This window comes from Phlebotomus papatasi, chromosome 1, assembly GCF_024763615.1.
Source record: "Phlebotomus papatasi isolate M1 chromosome 1, Ppap_2.1, whole genome shotgun sequence".
Lineage (NCBI taxonomy): Eukaryota > Metazoa > Arthropoda > Insecta > Diptera > Psychodidae > Phlebotomus > Phlebotomus papatasi.
Window position 1 is genome coordinate 97888010 of NC_077222.1, and position 26537 is coordinate 97914546.

The 26537-nt window shown below is 36.7% G+C and overlaps 1 protein-coding gene across 5 annotated transcripts in view; it reads right to left on the bottom strand.

Moving 5' to 3' along the window:
• Positions 1 to 3652: 3652 nt before the first annotated feature.
• Positions 3653 to 26537, bottom strand: part of LOC129809949 (mucin-2) — a 37533-nt gene continuing 14648 nt past the window's right edge. For 2 of the 5 annotated variants that reach the window (XM_055860115.1, XM_055860116.1), the window contains exons 4-7: positions 15187 to 20093; positions 10820 to 10918; positions 10579 to 10723; positions 8279 to 10496 (exon numbers count right to left, since the gene is read on the bottom strand). In XM_055860115.1, the coding sequence (XP_055716090.1) occupies positions 8406 to 10496; positions 10579 to 10723; positions 10820 to 10918; positions 15187 to 20093 (7242 nt within the window). In that variant the 3' untranslated portion in view covers positions 8279 to 8405. Of the gene's footprint in view, positions 3892 to 4585; positions 4613 to 8278; positions 10497 to 10578; positions 10724 to 10819; positions 10919 to 15186; positions 20094 to 26537 lie in introns of those variants that run through there. The other 3 variants (XM_055860117.1, XM_055860119.1, XM_055860118.1) reach the window with 3 other exon arrangements.

The window sequence follows — 26537 nt, forward strand, 5'->3', positions numbered from 1 at the left end:
AACCGATACTTTTAATAAATCCATTTAATTGTAAAAAGATAGTATACAAACTTCTACGTATGCTCTGTCTACAAATATTTTAGAACGCGCCCCTTTTTAGAGTTTAACCCTTTAAGGACGATTGGGTCATCGGTGACCCAAAAATGAAACTTTTCCTACGGCCTTCTAAGGTCGTATTTTGCTCTAAAAAGTTAGGAAAAATGATGTTTTCTGACCCTCAATTTTTGACCTTCTCGTCCTTAAAGGGTTAAAAGGGTTACCCGATGTAAATCTTATTTGCAGAAATATAGTAAAAATAGAAAGAACTCCTTCCATTTCTAAGATGATGAAACGTTTAAATTCGTTTTCATGTTACTGGAAACGTTTCTGCGCCGCTTTCTATAAACGTTTTTGTGTTTCTTGAGTGCGTTTCGACGTTTTTAGAGACGTATCCGTGTTTCTAGAAAGCTTTCCGGAATTTTAGACGTATTTTTAGACGATAGATTTCGGTCTTCCATAATTTTTCGCTTGGATTACATCTAGGCTAATTGCATTTGCTTTGTATCTGTATTTACTGCAAAAAAACGCATTACTGCGTGGCATTTGCAACGAATGCAGATATAGGTAGCCCAAGTGCTGATCTAGCGACGAACTGTTTCTAAGGTTTTTGGTTTAAGTTAAAGATTTGCCTGATTTTCCTATAGGTCAGGGTCTTCCCTTATCGGAACCGCTACACCAAAGCCACTTATTTAGTTCCATTATGCACTCCTTATTCCTCCGCTTTATCTTCACCGCCAAAGTTAAGAACCCCTTTTATATGACGGTATCAGTGTGCTAGGGCATAAGCACAGAAACGCTTTATATCAAGGTAACCATGCTTCGGATTTGGATCAGTGGCAGTATTTAGTACACTGAGAGAAATCCGAAAAAGTCAAAATAACATTCCGGAAATGTTAATTTTACCCTGCAATATTGATCCAAAATCGGTGTAAATATTACCCTTTTTAGGTGTTACCTTTTTTCATGTTAATTTTACTCTTAAAAAGGTGTAAAATTAACATTAAAAAATGTTGATATATTTTTACACCTAAAAAGTGTTAAAGTTATGAGAAAGAAAAAGATAATCGCAGCCTCTTTTTCTCAGTAGGTGTTAAAATTATCCTTTTTCATGTTTATTTTACCTTTAAAAGTGTAAAATCAACTTGAAAAAATATTGATATATTTTTACATCCAAAATGTGATACTGTTTTGACGAAAAAAAAGTTAATCGTACCCTCTTTTTTTCTCAGTGCACAAATTAAATGTATCACTGTTAGTACAAAATTAATTATAGGTTACCTTATACAGATATTAGTTATAAATTTAAAAAAATTAAAGAGAAAATTTTCGAAAAATGTTCTTAGTTTGAAGTCCAAGTATAGTGTAAACATTTCTTATCTGTACGTGGTTTTTCTTGCGAATTCGATGTAAGATTGTTTTGTAAAACGTTTTTCTCTAATTGTATTATGAAATTACGAAAAATTGTTTTTTTTCAACTTTGTAGACTTGATGAAGAGCAAAAATTAAAGAAGGTCTAAGTTTTTCCGTCCACTGCCAGTTACATCTTATCAGACCGAAATTTGCTTTGTGCATTTTTGCTGTCAAATCGCTGTGTAGCAGCACCTATAAAGACTGACTTTTGGTTACGCTATAACTATGGGTTATGAGCGCATGCAGAGTGGACCAATCGTGCAGGTTGTCAGTCGTCCCACCCATCTCATCTAATTGACGATCCATCTAAACCTGTAGAGGGGCTTAATCTCTCAAGAAAGGACTGGGCAACTCTGAATAGAATTAGAACTGGATGCGCAAGGACCGCCGCAAATTTACACAAATGGGGCATCAAAGATGATCCCAAGTGTGATTGTGGTTGTCCTACGCAAACATTACAACACATTATAAATGAGTGCCCACGTCGCCGGTTTGATGGAGGATTAAACAGTTTAAATAATTTGACTGCTGAGGCTAGGCTTTGGCTTTCTAATCTTGACGTGCAACTTTAAAATGCGAAATTTGCAATATCCCTGTTTATTTATTTTGTTTTATTATTGTTTTTTTTTTGTTTTTGGCTGTCAAAAAGAAAACCATACGAATATATATAGACCGAAATTCTCTCAAAAGTTCTTAGTTTTGTATGCTAAATATGCAATAAAAATTTCTCCTCTGTGACCACTGATTAAAGCGTGCAGTACGCCGAAAGCTTTGGAGAAGTGAGGAATTTCACTCTGAATTGATACCTTATCACTGACGCTTCCGGAAAGGACATTGCATTGGTGTCCTGCGTTTATCTTGTAGTTTACTACGTCAGTTTAAAATATAGAATGCATTAATAAACTTTAAATTTGTTTTGAAAATCTTTTACGTAGTCAATCGTAAAATTATTCCAAAGAAGTTTCTGACTGCCTAAAAGATGTAACGACCAAAAAGATGTAATTTTTAACCAATTTGCAAATATAGCATCACACATCATACGCAAATTAGACGATTTTGAATAATTCTGCGCAAATGATGTCCGCTATTGATTTTGCTGTCGAGAAAGTATTTTTAGTTATTTGAACTCTTTAATAATGTGAAAAAGTAACCCGACAAATGTAGCAGCAATGCACTTTATTGCTCTTTTTTCACTTCGCGGAAAGTTATGCAATGTATTTTCTTGAAGTGCCATGCGGAAAGTTTGACATCGCATTGATTTTGATAATATTTTCCTCTTTTTTCTTTCGTGATTTGAATTTCAGTTGAGAAATTCTTTTCTCTGTCAGTTACACAATATAAAAATTGGTTTTTGAAAGAATTAAATGTAAAGAATTTAAATACTCTGACCTTTATGATGAGTATTTGATAACGTCTTCCCGTGCCCTTTTGATAGGTATACTCAGTCCCGGCATTATGCACTTCGGGATTATGAACCTGACGGGATTATGCATATACAATTGTGCAAGTTTGCGTACCATTGGGAGTCAATTAATGAAATCATTTTTGAAATACGCCTTAATGTATACTATTTTTTGAGGCGGAAAATTTTGAAAACATAGGTTAGTATTGAGAATAAAACTTTAATTTCTTTTATAAAGATAAAATTTTTGAATACTTTATCAATTTATTGAAGAACTCTGGCCAAAAAGTTCTGTTTGTTAATGCATTTCTTTTAAACAATTGAATCTTTTTGTTCTGACTACTTTTACTCATTCAAAAAAAAACCTCCTGCAGGTATGCAAATTTTTTCGATGCATAATGTAATTTCGCGCGTTTTTTCGGTTCCGATAATGTGCATAATCCCGGAGCCCCGTGTGTATTATTCTTTCTTTTCACAACTGAAAGGAGTTGATTTCAAAATAAGAACTTTCGATCTATTTTATTTCTACAATGTTGTCTGAACAAATTAAAGGGGCGTGGCCTAAAATTTATTTACTATTTAAGCGCTTACAGAAGATTTTTTTATACTACCCTTCTGCATAATGTAAATTTTATTTATATTTGGAGAATTTTTGAGTTATGTTAACGTCTTTTCTATAAGAATTCCACAATTTCCCAAAAAACTCAACGTTATAGATAATCACACTAAGTACCTTTAATTCTTCACATCACGAAATTTCAAATTACGTCGCCAGTTATTTCTTAGAAATAGATGAAAATAAATAATTCAATTTGTTACTTCATTCTTCTAAAATAATTGTTTCATTTTTTTTTGTTTTAAATAGCTACCATCCACCACGATAAAATAAAACATTTTGCTCTCTTTTTTTTCTTTCGCTAAAATAATTACATACAAAATTTACTGCAAGTGATGTGGAGTCGTCAAAGAACGAGAGAAAAAAATAAAATAAATTATGCTAAGAACCGCTTTCCACCTCATTGTCAGCCATTGTCGTTAATCTGTTGCAATTATATACAAATTTCTTCACTTTATTACAAATACCACTATAATTTAATTTCTTATACATAATTTTATATATATCATTCTTTTACCTAAAAATTACTTTATATATTAATAATTTAGCTACATGTATATAGACTCATTGATTCATTTTATTTGATAAAATATTTATACATCCATTTATTAATGTACTGCGTAGTAGAAATTTAGGTATGAATTAATTGGTAGTATTTCTTCATTCACAATAATAGTTTTATGTGTATTATTCCTTGTCTATAATCCTTTTTATCTCACATTTTCTTCTGTTTTTTTTTCCTTTTAATAAATTACTCCGCGATCATTTTCAAAAAAAAAACTTCAATATTGTTTACGTAATACAATGTAATCATCACTCGAGTTACTTGATTACCCGGACTGACACAATAATGATCCTACCACAATATATAAATTGTCCCATTTCATTGATGGATATCAATCCCATTACAACGTCATTTATCATAAAATTATTCTCTTTTTTTTAATTTTTGTTTACTCTCAGAAATTATTGTTTTTCTTTCAGGTGTATTGTATATCAGTTCACAATGATTCCTTTGCGAATTGCTCTCATTTTCAAGAAGAACAATTTGTAACTTAAATTAACAACGTTACTTTTTCTTTTTATTGACGACCAATAAAATCACAAATTTAGCTACAATTTCTTCAAAAACTTTAAGAATGTTTCTGGTAGAAGTTTTTAATTTAAAATATTTGATATATCGATGCTCCTTTTTGGGAAATAACCATTAGGCAGTACATTTTTTACTCACTTTATTTTTTGTTTGAAAATAGAAAAATTGTTTTGTTATATTTTAGAAATTAATGTTACAGAAATTTCCTGATTTATGACTCCGGCACACATGAAGTCGAAATTTGAATTTGAATTTCACGAAATCAAAATTCAGATTGCGTTCTTTCTCATACATTTGGCATAGGTTTCTCTCATTCTTTCGCACTCTGCTTCTTCTTTTAAACGTCACAACAAATTCAATTGAGCTCTATCGAATTTGGAGTGCGAAAGAATGAGAGAGACATATGCAAAACGTGTCATCAAAAAGAAAGCGATCTGAATTTTGATTTCGTGCAATTTTTCTAAAGTATTGTAAGTATTGTATTATTAAAACAAATTATTTATTAATTTTATTTATTTTGATAAAGTCCATGTTGGCTGTTTTTAAACACTCTTCAGTTTTTAAGCGAAAAATGATCCTTCAGGTGACTTAATTTTCTGTACCAGACTGGACTCGAACCCAAATTCCAGATAATCGAGCCATCTTATCTCATAATAGCAGAACGCTCTTATGGTGCTCTTCCAATGAAAAATAAACATGTTTTTTTTTAACACTTTACTGTTCTCAAGTGCGTCTACATTAATCGACTTTTGACGACTTTTTTTCTGTATTGGTTCTTGTCACGACTGTTTAGAGGTTTCAGAACACGACGAGGACTTGGGAAAACAGTCGAGACCGGAACCAATATAAAGAAATATCGATAATGCAGAAGCACTTGATAGGAGTAAAGTGCTAAAAAATATACTCAGTTTTCATTGGAATACCACCATTACCGATTACACCACGAGACTCCTAGTAAAATAAACAATTTTTTGCAAGAAAAAAGGAATATAATTCTCGCTTTCTCATAGGAATCGGAGTTATTTGGATGATATCTCGACGGTTTCATTTAAAATTGAAAGAAATAAATCTCTAAAACTGTCTTTTTGATTAATCTTTCTTTAAAGTTTTTATTCTAATCCTAAAAAAATAAAAAAAGTAATTTTATTTAATTTCGAGACATTGCACAAATTTAAAAAATTCATCCGAATAAAAAAGCCGACACTGTTGAGAACTTGGTTTTAGGGTAACTGTACGAAATTTCGGTATATTTACACGCAAACGCCAACATTAATTGATTTTTTTCACTTTTTTTGAAGTGTTGCTTGAAACCTTGTAGATATAGTTTATCGTCTTTGTTTCCTCTAATTTTAATTTCATTCTCAATACATTTAAAAATTAACAAAAATTTAAGCATAACTTTGGCTAATATTTCGGCCACCTTCATTCTTATCTTCCGGAATTTTTCCAAAGCCTTTTTCATATCATCTCGGTCGTTGAATCCATATTTTTTTTTGTTTTTTACATTATATAAACTCCAGAATATGCAAATACTAAAAATTCATTGAAATTGAGTTTATGACAAGACGATTAAAATAAAAAAATCTTCCTCAGGTCTCGAAGGGGCAGTTTTAGCCTAATTTCCTAAAACATAAACTTTTATGATAAAAATCAATTTGTGGGAAAAATGTTATCTATTTTTAAATAACCAATACTCAAGGGAACTACCTAGTCTCTAGTCAACTTGGCTTGAATATAGTAGTTCTGAAACCTTTGTCAAATTAATTTTGAAAAAAACACTTCAGCTGGCTTAAACTGCCCCACCGTTCTCAATATAGCAATATTATTGCAGTTCTTTTTGATTCTATTGTTGAGAAATTACTTCTACTGATAAAAAGTTTTGTCAATCAAAAGGCTGGGTCTAAGAAAAATTGATCTTGTTAAAATTTTGTCAAAAGGATGTTGTTCACCAATTTGACAAAACTTTTTTTTTACAATTTATATGGAAAAGCATCCTTTTGACAAACTTTGAACAAGATCCGGTTGGTCTCCACCGATTTGACCAAAATTTTCCATATTCTGCATTGAAGAACATCCTTCTGACATACTTTTCCTGTTCAGTTTTGTCAGATTAACAAGAAAACTTTGTCAAAAGGATGTTTTTTTTCATATGAAATATAAGAAAAAGTTTTGTAAAATTGGTAAACAACATCCTCTTGACAAAATTTTAGCAAAACTTATTTGTCCGATTGTCAATACTGTTTTTTAGAGGACTTTCATTTCAAAAAACATCCTTTTGATAAACTTTTAAAAAGATCCAGCTTGCCGCCGCCGATTTGATCAAATTTTTCCATATTCCGCATAGAAGAACATTTTTTTGATAAACTTTTCTTGGTCAGTTTTGTCAGATTAACAAGAAAAGTTCGTCAAAAGGATATTTTTTCATATGGAATATAAGAAAAAAAATTGTCAAATTGGTAAACAACATCCTTTAGACAGATTTTTAACAAGCTCTATTTGTCCGATTGGCAATATTTTTTTTAGAGCACTCTGGAAAAAAAAATTGTTAAACGAACAAATGGATTTTGTTCAAATTTTGTCAAAAGGATGTTATTTACCAATTTGACAAAACTTTTCTCGCATTTTATATGGGAAAACACCCTTTTGACAAACTTTGAACAAGATTCAGTTGGCCACCGATTTGATAAAACTTTTCCATATTCAGAATGGAAAAACATCCTTTTGACAAACTTTTCTTGTTAATTTGACAAAACTTTTTTCCAGAGTACTTTCTTTTTGAAAAAAAGATCTCTTTGACAAACTTTGAACAAGATCCACTTGGCCGCCGCCGATTTGATCAAACTTTTTCCTATTCTGTATGGAAAAACATCCTTTTGACAAAATTTTCTTGTTAATTTGACAAAACTTTTTTTCAGAGTACTTTCATTAAGAAAAAAAAAACATCTTTTAGACAAACTTTGAACAAGATTCAGTTGGTTGTCGTTGATTTGATCAAACTTTTCAATATTCTGTATGGTAGAACATCCTTTTGACAAACTTTTCTTGTCAATTTGACAAAACTTTTTTCAGAGTATTTTCATTTTGAAAAAAACATCGTTTTTACAAACATTTAACAAGATCCATTTGGCCGCCGCCGATTTGACCAAACTTTTCCATGTTTTGTATGGAAGAACATCCTTTTGACAAACTTGTCTTGTTAATTTCACAAAACTTTTTTTCAGAGTACTTTCATTAAAAAAAACGTCCTTTTGACAAACTTTTAACAAGATTCAGCTGGCCGCCGCTGATTTAATCAAACTTTTCAATATTCTGTATGGAAGAACATCCTTTTGATAAACTTTTCTTGTCAATTTGACAAACTTTTCTTGTCAATTTGACATATTTTTTTTTGTCACTTTGACAAACTTTTCTTGTTAATTTGACAAAACTTTTTGCTAAGTAAGGGATTGTTCCACGAAATATTCCAAAGTCTAATTTAAGTCACCAATGACTAAAATATAACAAAACAAATATTTTTATGATATATTGATCAAAAGTTTTAGTACTGTTGCACATTAGTATAATGCCCTAGACACACTTACGACTTAAGCCGAGAGACGGCTTAGTGCAAAGTGATAGAAATGTGGTTTAATCATTATTTCGAATATAATTACGCTAAGCCGTCTCTCTGCTAATCCTCAGGTCTGTCAAAAATAAATGGACGAAAGAGATTTAATAATTTCGACAAAATTTTGATTGAATTTTTAATGGAAATTTGCATTAAATGCTCTACCGTATCGAAAAAAAACGTTTTCAATTATTCGTACACTTTAGAGAGCAGCCGTTGTGAACTCAATGGAAAGTTGTCAGGAAGTTATGATGGATTTGACTGTATCATCGAGAGCAGTAGCATTGACTGAATCATGGGCTGTACTGACAGAATTAAAATCACTCACCACAGTCGCCGTGGAGGACGATGACGAACCCGATGGTGATGAATCAATGATTATATGGTGCCCCGTGGTGTCCGTGGTGTTGTGCATTAGGCAATCATTGAGTTCCTCCAGACGCTGCATCTGGCTGCTGGTGTGATTGAGATGCGGAGCGGCCGGAAGCTGTTTCCTCTTGGCCACTGACGGTGGCCTATTGATGGTGGTACTCTGACTTGTTGTCGGCAGACTGGAGATCATTGGCGTTAGGGCTGAATCTGTGAGAAATGATCCCATCTGATCCAGCGAAAAGTGAAAGGAATCCGCTTCGGAACTCTGAAGATTCAGTATACTATCAATGGCATTTTGCACTTGACGACTGATATCTTCATCGAAATTTGACGATGCACTCATACTATTGCTCTGACCACTATTTGTTGCCCCACATGCCATGGGATTCATTGTGCCGTAGCCAGTGTGATTCATCTGCTGCATGCTTAGCTCAGACACTGGATGCTGCGTTGGAGTAGGTCCTATGTCTAGGAAATCTCTATCGAGGATCTCTTTGCTGATGAAGCACATTTTCTTCGATGGAACAACATCCGAATGCGATGCCATTAGATCGCCATTCCAGAGGCGTTTGTTCATTTCTGAACCGTCGGAATGGTGCTGATTTGTCGTTTCACCCAAGACACAATCCATTGTGTCTCCGATAAAATCATATTGTTGACTTGATTGTTGCTGAATTGTGTGCTGATGATCGAGATTCTGTGCATTTGGATAATCATTCATCCAGCGATTGTTTGAATCGACAAATCCCTCATTGCTGCTGGCCCCGGCTCCGATAAAGGTTCTCTTGGGGAAGATTGTCGAATCCCCTGATTCATTCCCACTCTGCGGCGATATTAGAATGTCACCATTGTTATTCCACTGACGCTTTGTGGTTGTTTGCATCATGCTTGGATGTAGATTATTCGGTCCATGCGATGTCAGGGAATAGGAAGTTGATGTATCATGAGCGGCTCCTTGGAAAAGTGCCTCAAGACGCGTCTCTACGAGATCTGTCTTGTCATCTTCGGGAGCCTCCCCAAACATCGCTTCCAGGCGCGTCTCAACGGATTTATCCGAATGAGCATTGCCCACAATTGAATCAGCATTGAAAAATTCCGATAGCGGTGAATTTGACGTAACAATACTCTCAGTATTGCTCTTGGCAGACGTCGACGGTGGATTGAAGAGATCATTGAGTTGATGTTCAACACTTTTAGGACTGTGCTGATCAAAAATCTCCGACAGTTGCTTCTCCACGGACTTATTGTGATCCAATGGTGAAGAACGTGGAGAAATTTCATCATTCAACTTCATCTCATTCCTCTTACTATTATTCTCACTGATATACCCCAATTCTTTCTGTATACACAACCACTCATCATAGGGTTCTGGCTTGGAATCTTCATCTGCCACTTCGGATTCCTTAGCCCCTTCTGCCTGATTGTAGTAATCCAGACTGAATTGGTAACCCTCTTCGACAATATCAGCACTTCCTCGAGGATTATCACACTTTTTCATGATAAAACTCGGTGTTATTTCCGATTCAATGTCAAATTGTTCCAATTCTTTCTTAGTATCACTTGAATTTTTCACCCCATTCCCTTGATTTCCACCACTAACCCCAGTTCCATAGCCATAATGGACAACAGATACATGTTTCACATCACTAGCACTACTTGGTGTCTTGCTGACCGATACCTGTGTTACCGGTACAGCTGCACCCGTACTAACCTGATCAGAGGTGATTTTCGGCACTGGCATCACATTTTCTTTCTTCACTTCATTTTTCACTTCACTCTTCACTTCACTTTTAACATCCACCGACCCAGAAGCAGCAGCATCAGCAACAACCTCCTCAACTTTAGCTGTTGTCGTCATATCACTCGATATATTCATCTGAATATCCAAGATTTCCTTCTGAATATCCGACACTAGCAAACGATCAATCATCATCAATTCCGATGTTTGAACATGATGCTATTTTTCCCCCCAAGAAAAAAAAAACAAAAACACAACAATAATATCAAGAAAAAAAATTAACAACAATTCTCTCCCTCACCATTGATTCCTTCATCAGCAAAAGTTGATACTTATTAATCATGCCATTGAATTGATCTTGAAATTGATTTGCTGTCTTTTCAAATGCCTCCATCTCACTCAGCACTTCCTCCTCAATTTCACCATCGCCATATGTACAGTGATACCTGAAAACAACCCCATTTCTCAATTGTTAAATTTGCCACCCAACATAAATATATAGCAAATAATATTAAATCAACATCAGGATTTCATTTAATTACCGTATTAAACGTTTTATGGCGTCCTCTTTGCTATTAAATGGTGTTTTTGTGTCGGGATTCGTACAGCCCTCCTGATCCACAGCTAATTGTCTCTCAAATCTATTTAGCGGATAAAAAAGGACATTTTTTGATATTTTTCAAAATCAATCATTTTTGAGAAAAAAAATAGTCACGACATTGTGTTAATAAATACTCTTTGATGAGGTAAATTTGCTTTTTGGTCAGTAAAAAAATCATTTTCGCCAAAAGAAAATAGGAAATAGTCAATAAAATATTGAGTTTAGTCTGTAGGGGAAAGTACCATACCTTCGGACGATTCAAGTTTCGCACAAATCATTTTACTGCTCGAACTCCACGGAGAGAGCACTATATACAGTGGGACCTCGATAGAGTCAACTAATAATTTCCAGACCAGTTGATTCTATTGGTATAGTTGGTGTAATCGAATATTATTTAATTAAACCATAATTTCTGCACTCTCTGGCCCAAAAAATTCGTATATTTGGGCAAAAGTTGGAGATTAAGGAATGATTTTACGGAATATTCTTATTTATTAGTAAATATAAAAAGCACCACATGAAAAGTATAAATTACTTTTCATGTGGTAATATTGAGGTCCACCCACGATATTAAGATACTGAAATGGTGTCTTAAAGATTCCTTTCCTTCAATATTTTTTAGAAGAGCTCCGGTAGATATTTAAGTATTGAAAATTGTTATTACAGTAGACTCTCTCTCAATCGGGAATATGGGGCGAAATGTCATCCGGTTTAGCGATAGAATTGAGCGTCAAAGCCTTTGTAAATTCCACAAAAAGTGCTCAATTATAAATAATCATGATAAAATAGGAAGAACTACAGCGAATTTGAGCGAATTAGCTTCCTAATTAAACGTGAAAATTGTCAACAAAATTTGTCGCCCGATTGAAAAAGAGCCGATTGAGTGAGAGTCTACTGTAACTAGAATTAGGTGAGATTCTTAATAATCTCATCTACTATAATCCTAACAAAATTTCATGTCCTCCGATCGAGCTCAAATTTGGCCAAAATGTGTTTCATGTTTCATCACTTCCTGATCACGAATATATGGGTGGCTAAGTTACGTTCCCGTCCGTCCGTCCGGCAGGCCGCTCTTTGGAGCTTAATAGCTCCTAAACTAAAAGAGATATCGACTTGCGATTTTCGGCAAAGGTTATATATCGGGTGAAAATTGCAACTTGGTGCATTGACCCCCCATCGTCCACCCGTTCTTCCGCCATTTTGAATACCACCATTTTTTGTTTTCTTAATGGCTCCGCCCCTATGGCATCGATCGGACTCAAATTTTAGTATGTTATTGCTGGGCCTTAGGGCTTTCGATCAATACCTAACTTAAGGTCCTCCGACACCCCTGACCCGAGCTATAATGGGTTCCTCATGCAACCAAACGTGGCTATTCCATCAGGAAAGACAGGTTGGATTACTGGTCACTGTGCGCAGAATCAATGTTAGTAGTCTGCTACTATTATGAGTAAAATGTTTGAAAAACTATGAAAAACTTGTTAAGAAAAATAATAAAAACATATGAAAGTGTTTAAAATGCTTTTCTTTTCTTTTCTAATAAAATTATTTTATTACTAAGTTTGTTTTATATCATTTAAAATTGTGGCCATAAGTTATTCCACGAATGGCCATAAGTTCGTAAAAAAGGCCAAAAGTTATGAATTTTATATGGTTGGGAAAACTACATATTTTCCGGGGTTTCAGGGATTTTCCAAGGAAATTCATTTGCTACTGCCAAAGAAACTGAAGCATTCTATCTGAAAATCATATAGAACTACACATTTCATGAAAAAATGTTTATACGATACTCCAAATTCAATTTTTTAAACGCATATAAAGTTGTATATTAGCTCTTTATATAGGGGAGACCGGGGTAGAATTAGCCACCAAATGAGATTTTTAATTGCGAATAATTTGTGCAAAAAGTTTGTATGAGGCTGATAAATATTTCAATGAATAGGAAGGGAAGCATATTATTTAGAATAAAGAGTGATTTCCTCAATATTCCTTCGCAGGCAAACTATAAGACACCACAATCTAATAACTATACGTGGCTAACTGCCCCGGTCTCCCCTATAGTTTTATAATCACAATAATTAAAAGAAACGAAAACTTAATTTTTCATCTTCCATCGTTTATTAGTTTTATAGCTATTTTATTTTCATGTTTGAAATTTTATTTTTCATCATTTACCACTATTACAAAGTTGGTCACTCGTAGCGTGCCACGAACCCGCGAAAATCCATGTTTTCCCTGTAAACTGAACGCGTCTCTTTCCCACACATAAATATCTCATCGGTATATGAAGAAATGCTTCCGAATTTTATCTCGACTGAATTTTACACTTATGTGTAAACTCTTAAGGATGTTACGGGAATGTTACGAATATTCTACAAAACTTAAAGGGAAATGAGGGGAAAAATCCCATTAAAAAACTTAAGAGGAAATTAGGAGAAGTTGTTGACATTCTGAGTGCAGCACGGGCTTCTGATTGCAAAGTATTTTTCATGCAAATTCGCTCAACAAAAGTTGATGTGCTGTACTAAAGCTTAGTTTAAAGGCAAAAATGTTCTTTGGTATCGTTGTAATGAATACTTAACAGTGGAAATAAGGAAAATACATAATTATACAACATTTCTCAAACAATGCTTCATATTCTTAGAATTCCTTAGATTTGTTGGTGCCGCGCGCTCCTCGTGCCCACATGAGCTTTATTTTCTTTTTTTTCTAAAGTTTAAGACTTTTCTTAAACTCTATGAAATTATACTAATTGTATAGAGGACAGATTGTCCTATTGTTTACCAATAAATTGAATTGAATTGAATTCTTTGTAAGTAGTGTTAAAAGAGCACTTGGAGCACCTTAATAGTGCGCCACTTTTCTATAAAAAGGTACTATGACTGAGTTGCGAATGCTAAAAGATGTATTAAAGTTTAAATTCTAGTATACTGTAAGGCTCTGTAGAGAAAAAAAATCATTACCGGTTTGAGATTTCTATAGCATATTTTCAATAGGGTAAGTGTGCCAAATTCCGGCCAGCTTGCAATTCCGGCCACATTTTTTGTTCCTCGAATTTCCATGAACCTTTAGATTTTACGTACTCTAGAGATTATACAATGCAAAAGAATAACAAAAAATGTAACTTCGCCAAACAAGATGACATGAAAAAGACATTTGAGGAATTCCCGATGGACAAAAAACTATGAGAATGAAGGTGGCCGAAATAGAGCACCAAAGCTATGTCTACATTTTTATTCATTTTAAAATGTATTAAGAATAATTTTAAAGTAAATAAAGACGATAAACTGTCTACAAAATTCAAAGCAACACTCCTAAAGTAGAAGGAATGAAAAGAACCAATTTCTATTAAAGATATTACATTTCAAACTTGAGACTTTGACGGTTGTATGCAACTATGCCGAAATTTGGCACACTTACCCTATTGTCTCAAATTTTGCTCATAGAGTTCTTCTGTGATAATGCAGAATTCTCAATATAATTTTACATGTCTCACGTGTTTTCGGCTTTTAAAGGGGTATAATTTCAAATAATGGACTAAAAACATATTGAATCTAATTGACTGAGTTTGTAAAATTGAATATCATTGAACATATTTTTTGAGAAATATTTTCTTATAAAGAGGGTTTCATAGAATCATATTATGCTTTCTGTGAGACTCCTTAAATCATTATTCCATAATTCCTACTATCACCTTCGTATGAGATCACTAAAAGTTCTTGGTTCATGGGGAAATTAAAACACGGATTGACCTTTGAGCTTTTCTCTCCTTTACTCTTCCTGCGACGTTTCGGAGGCTTATTTCCTCCTTCCTGAAGTCTACAAAGCATTTATACAATATGGATTTTACTAAAAAACAATTTACAATTTTTGGACGGATAAAGTTCTCAGACAAATATCTTACATGGAAATTATTGGGGGGAAAATTGTTAGGCGGGAATCTCCTTACAATGGGCACTTGGACTTTAACACTGGACAACAACATGCGGACGGTTCTTGGTTCCAAAAGGCAGCTAATTTACTATTTGGGGTGTTATAGTTTTCCTTAAAAAGAATATCCAGCAAACTACAATTTATTCAGAGTAATTAACTCCTTCCAGTCATTGAAATACGGTTTTAGCAAATTACTAGCAAAGAAAAATTTCATTTGCTGACTAAATCTGCTTCAGTCTCCCCTAATGAGCTAAGTAGAAAATCCAAAAAGCAAATTTCCCTCGAGGAATTAGGTTAAAAGGACTTTTTGTCTGGATATTTTTACAAAAATGTATCAGAGGAGTTCTCTTGCTACATCTACTCTACTATACTCACAAACATTGTCTGGGAATCTTCATCTTTGGGCTCATCTGCGGTGCACTGACACATTCCTGCTGGCTGACATTCTGTGGAATCTGCTGATTGCTTGAATTCGCCTGAATGGCTTTGGTTGTTGTCATCGTGAGGGCATTAGTTGATGTTGTCACGGCAACAGCTGAACTGGGAGCTATAGCTGGAGTTGGGATGACATCCTGCTTAATGGACAGCGGCGGGGTGAGTTCGATGGGCGATGGTAGGAATGTTCCGGTAGTTGTCTGCTTTGGCAGAGCCACAGCCACTTGAATCTGCGTTGTGGGCACACTGGGCGTCATGTTGGAGAAAGTATGCGGAGTGGGTAGAGTAGGAATGATCTTGCCAGTGGCCAGGATCTTCTGTTGCTCCAGGAACAACCGCTGCAGGGCTGCATGGATGTCAGCATCGGTCATTGCATAGAGATTTGTGAGTGTTGGAAGTGGTTGGTTGTGCAGTGAATTTGACGCATCGTAATCAATGGGAATTGTGAGAGTGGACAGGAGAGTTTTGTTCTGCAACTTCCCCGACAGTGTCTGAATCTTCATTTGAACATCCTTCAGCATTTGCTGCTTCTGCGGCGTCAGCTGAATGGTCTGCACACGTGGCAGAGTCGTATTTACACTGACAAGGGGCGGAAGTGCACCAGTTGCCGTTGTCTTGGTCACATTTGGTGATTGCGGTGGCATTTTGGGCTGATGATGGGCATGTTGATCTTGTCCCGGTGGCGGAATGACCTGTAGGGGCTGTGGTTGAGGCTGATTGATGGTCGGTGTGATAATTGGATGGGAATGTGTATTTGTGGATGATGGATGGTGTCTGGCATTGTTGGAAATAATACTTGGACGAACTATTGCAGTATTTGGCACATGAACCGATGTTGTTGGCGTTGCACACCCAATGGATGTACTCAGCTGAACTGCAGCATTGCCTAGAGTTGTGCTAAGTGCACTCGTTGTTGTCACCACGGTACTTGCTGTCGATGGATGCACCAGTAAGCGTCCGGGAGCCTTTACTGAGCTCTCATTGAAATGATTGCACTTCTGCAGTGTTCGATTTTCCAGCACAACATTCTTCCCCGGTGCCATCTTTATCACCTTAGCCTCACTCATTGGCTTCAGTTTCTTCACCTTTGTCGTCTTCTTCACCTTATTCTCATTCACCTTCACCACGGCCGATGTCACTTTCAACTGATCTTTGCCCTGATTACTGACAACAGATGCGGGATTTCCCACGGTACCACTAGCAGCACCATTGCCCGTCTGACCTACAACAGCAACAGGTTTCTGCTGGGTCATTTGATGGGTCGTCTGATTGGGTTGATTCTGTTGCTCACGCTCTTGAGCTTGATTAACTTGTCCAATATTGTTGAAATGAATCTGTCCCTGCAGTAGGCACTGTGCCAACTGTTGAGCATTGATTCCCGCTGGGACAATCAACAACCTCTCCATTGGACCGAGGGAAGCTGTTGTCAGACCCGGATTAATCTGGGTTATTTGATTTGTGATGGTATTGAGTGAAAACAGTTGTTGATTCGGGCCAATTTTTGGCAATTCGACAAACTTGGGTAGATTGGGATTGACGAGAACAGCCGTTGGTTGCGGTGAGATTGTAGCTGTTGATGTTTGTCCTGTTGGAGGAATCTTCCGTACACTCTTCAGTGTTTGACTGTCTGCTTGGATAACCGAAGCTGCTGTGGTTGTTTGCATTGTCTGCTGGGCAGATTGAGTGGTCGGGAAGATGGTATTTTGACTGACAACAGGAGGTGTCTGTAGCATTTGCCCCTGTGACGTACTAAACATAGCATTGGCAATTTGCGAAGTACCCGCAATACTTGTAACTACCGATGTACTTGTCTGTGGCATAAACTGTGCCGTACTGCCTTGTGATGTCGTCCCTGGAATAACAATACTCTTGCCCTGATGCACAATCGGTGTTGAATGTGATTTCTGCTGCATGATATTATTGGCAAATATCTTAGGTTGACTCTGATTCGGTGGTTGTTGCTGTGGCTGTTGTACAGCTTGAGGTGGGGTTGATTTATCCACAGCCGGTGGTTCCGTTATCAGTGTCACATTTCCCAGGGCACCACTGAGAATTGTCTGCAGAATCACCTGAGATTGAGCATCTTGGGGTGCATTGGCATCATGCCGTAACAGCAAACGCCCATCTTCAGCCAGAGACAAACTCAGTGCCCCCGTCAACTGCGGTACCAGAGGATGAGGCTGAATCTGTGGCTGAAGATTATTCGGCAGATTTATCTGGACATTCGGCTGAACAATATTGGGCAAATTCACCACATTTGGCGCAGCTACAGACTGAATTGGAGCTGCTGTTGCAATTTGATGTTGTAGTATTTGTGGTTGTTGCACAACACTCGCACCCGAACTCACAGTTGTCGTCACAATATTCGGCAGACCAACAACTTGCTGACTCGCTGTCACGAGAATTGGTTGCTGTGGGGCCGCTACAGATGTCATCTGTTGCAGTGATGCTTTCGTTGTATCCATTATTGGGGTTATCTGAATTTGATTATCAATAACATTCTTCGACAATGCTGTAGCCTTTGATGCATCAACTTGTGATATTTGGATGTTGCCAATTTGTCCAGGAACAACACCAACAAGATTCTTCACAGCTTTCTCCAACTTCTTACTACTCTTCTTGGCACTCTTCTTCTTCACCGGAACACCAAGTGCACCCGTTGACGTTGTCGGGGTTGTTGGGGTTGATTTCGTAACAACGGTTGATGTATTCGTTACACTTGTTGTAGTTGACGTAAGTACTGCTGAGGGTGCAGCGGAGGTTGTTGGTGTCACTACGCCCATTAGTTGATTCTGAATCTCATTGATCTGACTCTGAAGTGTTGGGGTTACCGTACTACTCAGAACGGTGTTGACGAACGTTGGAACACACATTGATGTCTGTGGCATGCCAGTATCCATTGATCCTGACACTATCACTCCACTCTTCTCGCTATCGGATGGAATGTGAGGGATGGAGATGGTATAGGGTTGCCCAAGGGCACCCTCTGTCGAATCAATGGTGATCATAAAAGGTGTTCCATTGCCCGAAGATGTTGTAGTTGTCGTCTGTACCGACTGCAATCCCCCAACGGGTTCACTTTTGATTTCCGGTGCCACCTTTGCAACGGCCGTACTACCCTTCGGCATATCACTATTCTCTACACTATTTGGAATTGTAAAACTGAATGGAATGTCAGCGTTTTGGCCCGAGAAAGGAATTGTTATCATAATATCTCCAGCCGTGGACGTTACAATTGGTTCCTGTTGCTGTGATGTCTGTTGCGGTGATGTCTGCTTCATTTCCAACGGATCAGACGTGGTCATTGGCATTTCTTCGCCATCCATCAAATCATCATCATCCATAATTCCGCATAATTTCATAACATTGGCCAAATCGAGTTTTCCCGTACTCATTGTTGGTCCAGCTGCATCAGTTGACGAACTCTGTTTCTTCTTGGACTTCTTCGCCTTCTTCGGCTTACTCGTCACGGTGGTTCCTTTGATGGACGAACAATCACTCTTTCCAATTGATGTACTCTCACACTTACTCTCATTTTTCTCTAGCACCTGTGGCATCTTTCCCTGACTGAGTTGTTTGACAGGAGTGGGATTCCGGACGGGTTCCGGTGTCACAGATTGCAGAATTGCCGTTGGATTCTGCGGTGACATAATCGGCGAAATAGGGATCGGTGGTATTTGCTGCTGAGCCAGTTGCTGTGCCTGACTCACCGTTATCGTATTCTGTTGCTGTGCTGTAAACTGCATCTGGGCACTAACCACCAAGTCACCGCCATGGGGTTGTTGGGGCGGTGGCGGTGGTGATTGAAATGTTGCCATATTCTGCGATGCAGCAGCTGCAGCAGCAATCTGAGACAAATTTGTGCTGCTAATCTGATTCAAACTGATATTCTGATTGAGCTGATTGAAACCGGTAAGACTCTGCTGAAATTGCTGCGGTAGCTGCGATATGAACTGGCCATTGAGACCATTGGGCATCTGAATGTGCGTGAGATTGCCATTTAGTTGCAAATTCTGAATTTGTGCCACACTCTGACCAATCAAATGTTGATTGATCGCCGCTGCTATTTGTTGTGGTTGCCGCTGAGCCTGCAAACCACCAATTTGTGTCAACGGTGTGGCTGTATTTGTCTTAATCCCCTGCAAATTCTGCTGAATGAGATTTGCCTGGGACGAAACGATAAATGTCGGCGTTGCCGCTGCCAATTGCATCGAGCCATTGGCATTGACAATTCGTAGCAGTTGCTGGGGCTGCGGTGGTGGCAACTGGGGTCTCGTGTTGTGAATCACCAACCCCGGTGCCGTAATCTGCGGTGCCGATGGTCGCAGTATAAACTGAACACCCTGTGGGGTATTCTGCTGCACAATCACCGGCATCTGATTCACCAGCAATGGCTGGGTATTTAAACTACCAGTTGGCAGGATGATATTCCCTTGAGTAGCATTGGCGGTTGCTGTTGTCTGTGCCGCCGCCGAGATCACTTGATGCGGTGGTGCACTTTGCTGTGCCTGCTGCACAACCTGCGGTGCCTGTGACTGAACAATCTGCTGTTGCAGCTGCTGCTGTGACTGCTGCCCCAACTGCAGTGCCCCCTTGGCTACAGTCGTAGTATTCTTCCCACCACTCACCTGGAGTACCGTAGTTGTGGGCTTTGGCAGGATTTGCTGTGGTGCCTTGTTGTTCTTTATCTGATGCTGCTGCTGCTGACTCACAAACTGTGCCGGCTGTTGCGTTTGCGGAGCAATAGCCTGAGCCGATGATATTATATGGGCTTGCCGTTGAGGCGCAATAATCTGAGGTCCTTGGATAATTTGCAGCAGCTGATTGCCACTGCTCATCACCGGAATCTGCAGCATACGCAAAAGAATGCATTAGGAGAAAATGGCACGATATTTTAAAAGTATTTAATCAGGGGCATCACTCTTCCTATGTTTCCCATATGTTTCTAGCGTGCCGAAAAAACTTTTGAGTTTATTAGCTATTTTCTGTCATTGTAGAATGAATTAGCAAATAATACAAATACAGAATAAAAGCCAATTTAATATATATTAGGCAACCGAAAACCCCAAATTTGCAACCTACGTAGTTTTGAAGATATCTCATGAAATGTGTACGAAAACAGGAAAAAACTTTTACTAAAACTGATCGCATTTTTGAGAGCTAATGTCACCCCCCTGTGTTTAATAGGAATATGTTGCCAAATTGTATAAATGTGCCCTTGAAACATTCCACAGATATTGCAACATATTTGAACCCATTGCAGTCAATGTCGAAGGGTGCTGCTATTGACCTCATTTCCCACATATAGCTCAGAAAACCCACCATCCACCTTACAACTCACCAACAATATAATCAATGCAAATATCAAAACCATTTGATTGTCTATCGAAATTAATATTATAACTAAATGAAACATTGAAGATGGACAATGCAGTATGTTGGAAGATAATTTACAATGATAGCATTGATAATAAATGATGTGTGAATATTTGATAACAATTCGCTTCTAACCTATTAAGACTGCTTTAAGGAAACTGTCCCATTATCTCAAAGAGCCAAATAGATGTCAGGAAATGAATATATGATTAATAAAGACATCGTGAATTTTTGATAGATAATTACTTTTGTGATAAGAAGAACAAAGGAGTTATGAACCATCTTGGTATCTCAGACATAGTTTAGATAAGGATTTCTAACCATAATTTAGAGTTATTCACTGGTCAAAAGGGTAATGTACACTCAGTCCCGGGATTATACACATTTTCGGGACCGAAAAAAACGCGCGAAATGGCATTGCGCATCGAGAAAATTTGCATACCCGGCTTTCTTTTGAATAAATCGGTCGTAGAACTAATTTCACGCGGAGTAAAAATAGACAAAACAAAAAATTCAAGTGTTTAGAAGAATTGCATTAACAAACAGTACTTTTTGGCCAGAGTTCTTCAATAAATGCTTAGAATATTTTTTTAAAAAATTTACCTTAATAAAAGAAATTAAAGTTTTATTCTGAAAAAGAAGTAAAGTGTCTTCAAATTTCCCGCGTCACAAAATACAGTAGAGCCTCGCCATAAGCCATATTTGGTTCCAGATTTGACACTTGGGTCGCACTATAGTCCCACCCTTCCTTCCGCCATTTTGAATACCCACAGGGCATAGATTCACTTCAAATTTTATTATACTATAGCTAGGTCTTAAAGCTTCTGAACACTTCCAAAGTTAAGGCTCCCAGACCCCCTGACCCGAGCTATAAGGGTCCAAAAAAAATGTCTTAAAATGGCCATAAAACTGGTTCTAATTGTCAAAATTTAAAAAGCGTGAGGGCGTTTCGGAGAGCTCTCATAAAATGTCACTTAATTTTTGACATATGGAATATCGTAAAATTACCGCTAGGGGCGCTATTATTAAAAAGAAAATTTTTCAATTTCTAAGTTAAATAACTCAAAAATTCCATTGTGTATCGACCTCAAATTTTGGCATGTTGTAGCCACACATTGTACCTATCAAACAAAAAGAAACTTAAGTCACTCGATAATCCCTGACCCGAGCTGTAACGAGTCCAAGTTCGAAAAATCGACCAGCCTCTATCTCCGGTTCTCATTAACATTTTAATTTTAAACCTAAATTTTGGTCTTTTGGTTTCGTCTCGACGAGCCTGACGAGCACTTTCAGATGAAAGTTTAAAAAATCACCACAGGTGGTGCTGCGATAGCGTCAAAATTCCAACTCATTCCTATAAAAAACACCATTGATTGTGCAAATTGATCAAATTATAGTGTTGCAGCCTGGGCTATAAAATTTATAAAAAGTAGCGTTGTGGATACTTCTTCCATGTCCCCGGAGTTTTCTTTTTTGGGCAGAGACGGTGCATTTTATTACGTTTTTCATCACACTGAAAATGCCTTTTATTGGCATTCAGTTCCTTGCACCGGGCGTGATTCGAATTCACAACTGTTAGAGTCGAGTCAGAGATCTCATCCGCCCAAGACTCAACGGTCTTGCCTATTGTGTCATTGAGATCCTGCTATGGTTAAAATAGAACCGGAGATATGAGGGGTAAAAGTTCACGAAATTCAAACAGGCATATCTCCGGTTTTATTTGACCGATTTTGGCGAATAAGCGCGCAAATTAAAGGTCTCGCAAAGCGCTACAACTTTCTATAACATTTGAACTTAGTAGGACCAACGCTTGGGACGCCACAGTCGAAAAACCAATTTTCATATTACATAAACTCAATTATCTCGACTCTTGCTTAACCGATTTTGATTATTACTTCGGCATAATTGTAGAAGACATTTATATCTATATTTCGTCTAAACATCATTTTTTGCTCAGATTACGCCATCTGTTCGATTTTGTCGTTTTAGTGTAACGGACGGACGAACGGACGGGAACGTTTTTTAGTCATACAGAAATTGATTCCAAATTTCTGTATAATATCTCTCACCTTAGTTCCAAATCAATTTTGAATGCAGTCTGAGTTAGCTCACGTTAAGAATCTCACCTACAATAAGCTGATCTAAGCATATCTATCCTTTTCTAAGAAATTTACACCATTTTATACCCAGAAATTGGAAGAAACGCTAAGACAGCGGTGGACGCAAGGAATAACGAAATCACTAATCGTAACACTCTCCTATCCTGTTTCTTTAATTCTAATGTTTAAGAGCGCTTCTCACCGATCAGACATGGTAGATTGAATCGGTAAAGACCATCCTTAAGTTCTAGAAGTAAAGAAAGGCTTACGAATAGGAGCGCGTCAAAGTCACCCGCAGAGGACAAAATCACCCGCACTTACGGAATATAATTAAATAAATTTAATTGCATCCTGTGTTCAAATCTGCATACCTTCTCTCAGTAAAGCCACTTAAAATTCTTTTGAATAATTTTCCTTAGAATGAGACATGAACAATTTTGTTATGTAACATTAGAAAATGTATATTTCAATGAAAATGAATTGGTAATATATTTCTTCAAATTTTATCTCTTTCTCTCATATTGTTAATTCTAGGAAATTATTGCACAGGACTTTGTTGGACAAACTTCCATTGAAATTGAAATACATATAGGAAATATACTCATTATGCAGTGAACTTGCCTATTATCATTCTCAATATTTATGGTTATTTTGCTTCTATATTTACAAACATGTTAATTGTATACCAATTTTCAAGAGTTTAATTCAATGAGTCCATGTAACACCCAACATTGAGTTTGTTATAAATATTCCCTCTTTCACAGATTAATTTGAAGTCCGATAAACTAACTAAAAGTGTTTCAATTGAATTATTTTAGAGTTTGTGGGAAAATTTTAATTGGACTTATAGGACAGTTTTTTTTTTTTGGTTTCTATATCAAAATAGGAGAAAATTTAGGCATTGAATAAATGAGCAGTAAAAAGTTAAAATTGATCAGTAACAAAAAAATTTGAAACAGTGAAATTGTCGTCCAAATTTTGGCAAAGGGAAAATAAAGGGCTTTTCATTCTATCTGCAACAATTTTAAATGTTAAATATATAAATTAGGCCCATTTTTGTAAAGATTTAAGTTTTTTACTGACCATAATTAGATATTTTACTGCTCATTTTTAATTTTTTACTGCCCATTTAGAATTTTTTACTGCTCGTTTGTTTTTTGCCGAAAATTTATAAAATTACTTGTGAGTGTTTGTAAAATGTGGCAATTTTTTTTGTGTTAAAATTTCCCCTCAATTCTGAGATAAATTTATTTATATTTAAATTGGATATTGATGATTCGTATACTCAGAATTTAATTATCTGAAATTGATTTTAAAGCCCGAATTGAATTTCGAGAATTATATAAAAAGTAAACGTTTGTAAATTAGCTTAATTATTTTTTATAAAAATATTTTGTATTCAATAATACTTTTAAATTATAATGGCCCCGGTACAACTTTTTGAGCAGGAATCTTTCATGAAATCGAAATTTACACCTCTTACTTTCTCAAACGTTATGCATATGTCTATCTCACTCTTTCGCACTCTTCTTCTTCTTTTGAACATCACGACAAATTCAATTTAGATTTGAGAGCAAAAGGCTAAGACAAACATTTGCAAAACGTTTGAGAAAGAAAGGGATGTGCATTTTGTTTTCACGAAATCTAAGGTCCTGTAGGGGAATTCTGTAACAGTATGATGCGGTCTTCAGACTAGAGGTTTAGCCCAGTTCGCAAAGGTTTCAAAATTCTGAATAGCGAGCAATTTTATTGCTTTTTGAGAATCTATAGGTCACTTTAATAATCCTATCCTAAGTTGAATTTTTCCAAAAAATCTTGATTGTTGAAGAATTAGACCAGTTAAGCCATATGGCTAAGTCTCAGGTCTGAAGCCCGTATGACAATGTCATATGACAAATTGTTAGAACCGTCAAGGAAATGAGGGATAATAGCCCAAAGACAGCACGCAGGGATGTGTGCCTTGGCCACTAGAACTTCTCTCAGAACCCTTAGCGGTCCTCATTGCCTGCATCTTCACCTCCTGACGATCTAACACAAACTGAACTCACATCGGCTAACCTCGCTACAATACTCCTCTCCGAGGAGTAGATGTCTTTCTAACACTAGAAGCGCTTTTAGGGAGAACCAGTGCCACTCTGGTTACAAGAGTTACAAAGAGTTTGTAGAAGAGCCCTTTGTAATGGTCATTCGATGAACATTAGGCTTCAATATTATTTTGTGTCCGAATTTATCACGAAAATTTGTCATATGACATTGTCATCTTGTTACAGAATACCCCTATTTATCTTGAATATATTCCGAAACCAGGGGCCCATCAAGCCTAATAAAAAGTGAAGCTATTTTTCACTTTTTCTTGTAAAAAATTTTGCAATTATTGCACCGCGAATTAAACAAATTTGCTCGTAGTTCTTGTATTATTTTGGCGACCATTATGAAATATGTATTTTTAGATAGCTTTTAATGCACAATTTCGAAATAAGTCAGTCTGATAAGTCAATTCTCTTTAGGAAAAAACTTGCAAATAGTCTTCAGTGCCTCAATGTAAAAACGTATGGAAAAATGAAATCTCGAGAGGCCCATGTCCGAAACACTTAAAATATCCATTTTCTTTTTACAGAAAACTTGTCATCGTAAGCTATATGGCACGCTTCTTCTCAACATCGAGATCGAAATATTCAGAGCAAAAAAGGCCTATCGTATAAGCATTTCCTAATTAAAATAGAACAGTCTTGCTCTGGGCGCCTCGAGGATAGTTCAAGGGCTAATAGCTTCCCTTAGGTATTGCCTATTCCCATGTTTTTGCCCTGAGTGTCTCTCAAGATTTTGAGAGAAAACTTTCCTTTCTGAGATTAAAATAACCGAAGACTTGGAAAGCGGGCACAGTAGCACAACAGATACTGATGGCCCGACAAGATTACTCTTTTTAAGAGTATGTTGACGTATTCACAGCTCAAGATGAACTGACGGTCTGTAGAGCGCGTACCATCGAAAGACACATTCCTCTCGTTCAGTAATAACTTTCCCGATTTTAGAGCACTCTCCGGTTGAGGATTTTCTTTTACCGATTCGAAGGTATATATCAGAGAGAATTTTCCTAAAAAACCCGTTGGAAGTTCGAACGTTTAAACCGACGAGTTATAGAATGGTGAGCAAGTTTATGAAATGGACCATTATCTTAATAAAATTGCGATTAAAACATTTTACCATTCTGAAATTCCACAAAACTAGACAAAAATTCACTTTTTGCAGGAAACGTTTGCGAGGATTGAAGTATCAAGAATATCGAAATTCTAAATGGCAGAACAATCAGCGCTAAAGCGCTAGGTTGGAATAGGTTTGGCTTGGCTTTGGAGTGGCTTTGTCTCTTCGAAAGGTTATTACTGAGCGGAGCCATTAGCTCTTTGCCTCAAGTCTTATACTAATCGGAAGGCATGCTTATTAATAGGCTTTCTTAGATGCACACCCTTCACGTCAAACTTAGAAGGCTAGTCCTAAGGGACAAGGCCCATTACGTACCCAATCAGTTTTTTTGGGATTCATAATAACGGCAGGGACTTTTATCGCCGATTAGTCTTACACCTCTGAATTTTCCATAACTCCTATTTAAAAAAAAATAAATATTTTATGTTTCCGTCATATCATTCAGTTCATGACCTTTGATTTCATGAAATCAAAATTCACATCCCTTTCATTCTCAAACGTTTTGTAAATGTATAGGGTCAAAGGGACACATTTTCGGCAGGGAAAACCTATTGGTAATTTCGTCAAAATATTGAAATTTAATTAATGTATCTAAAAAGATGCAAGTACATTGAC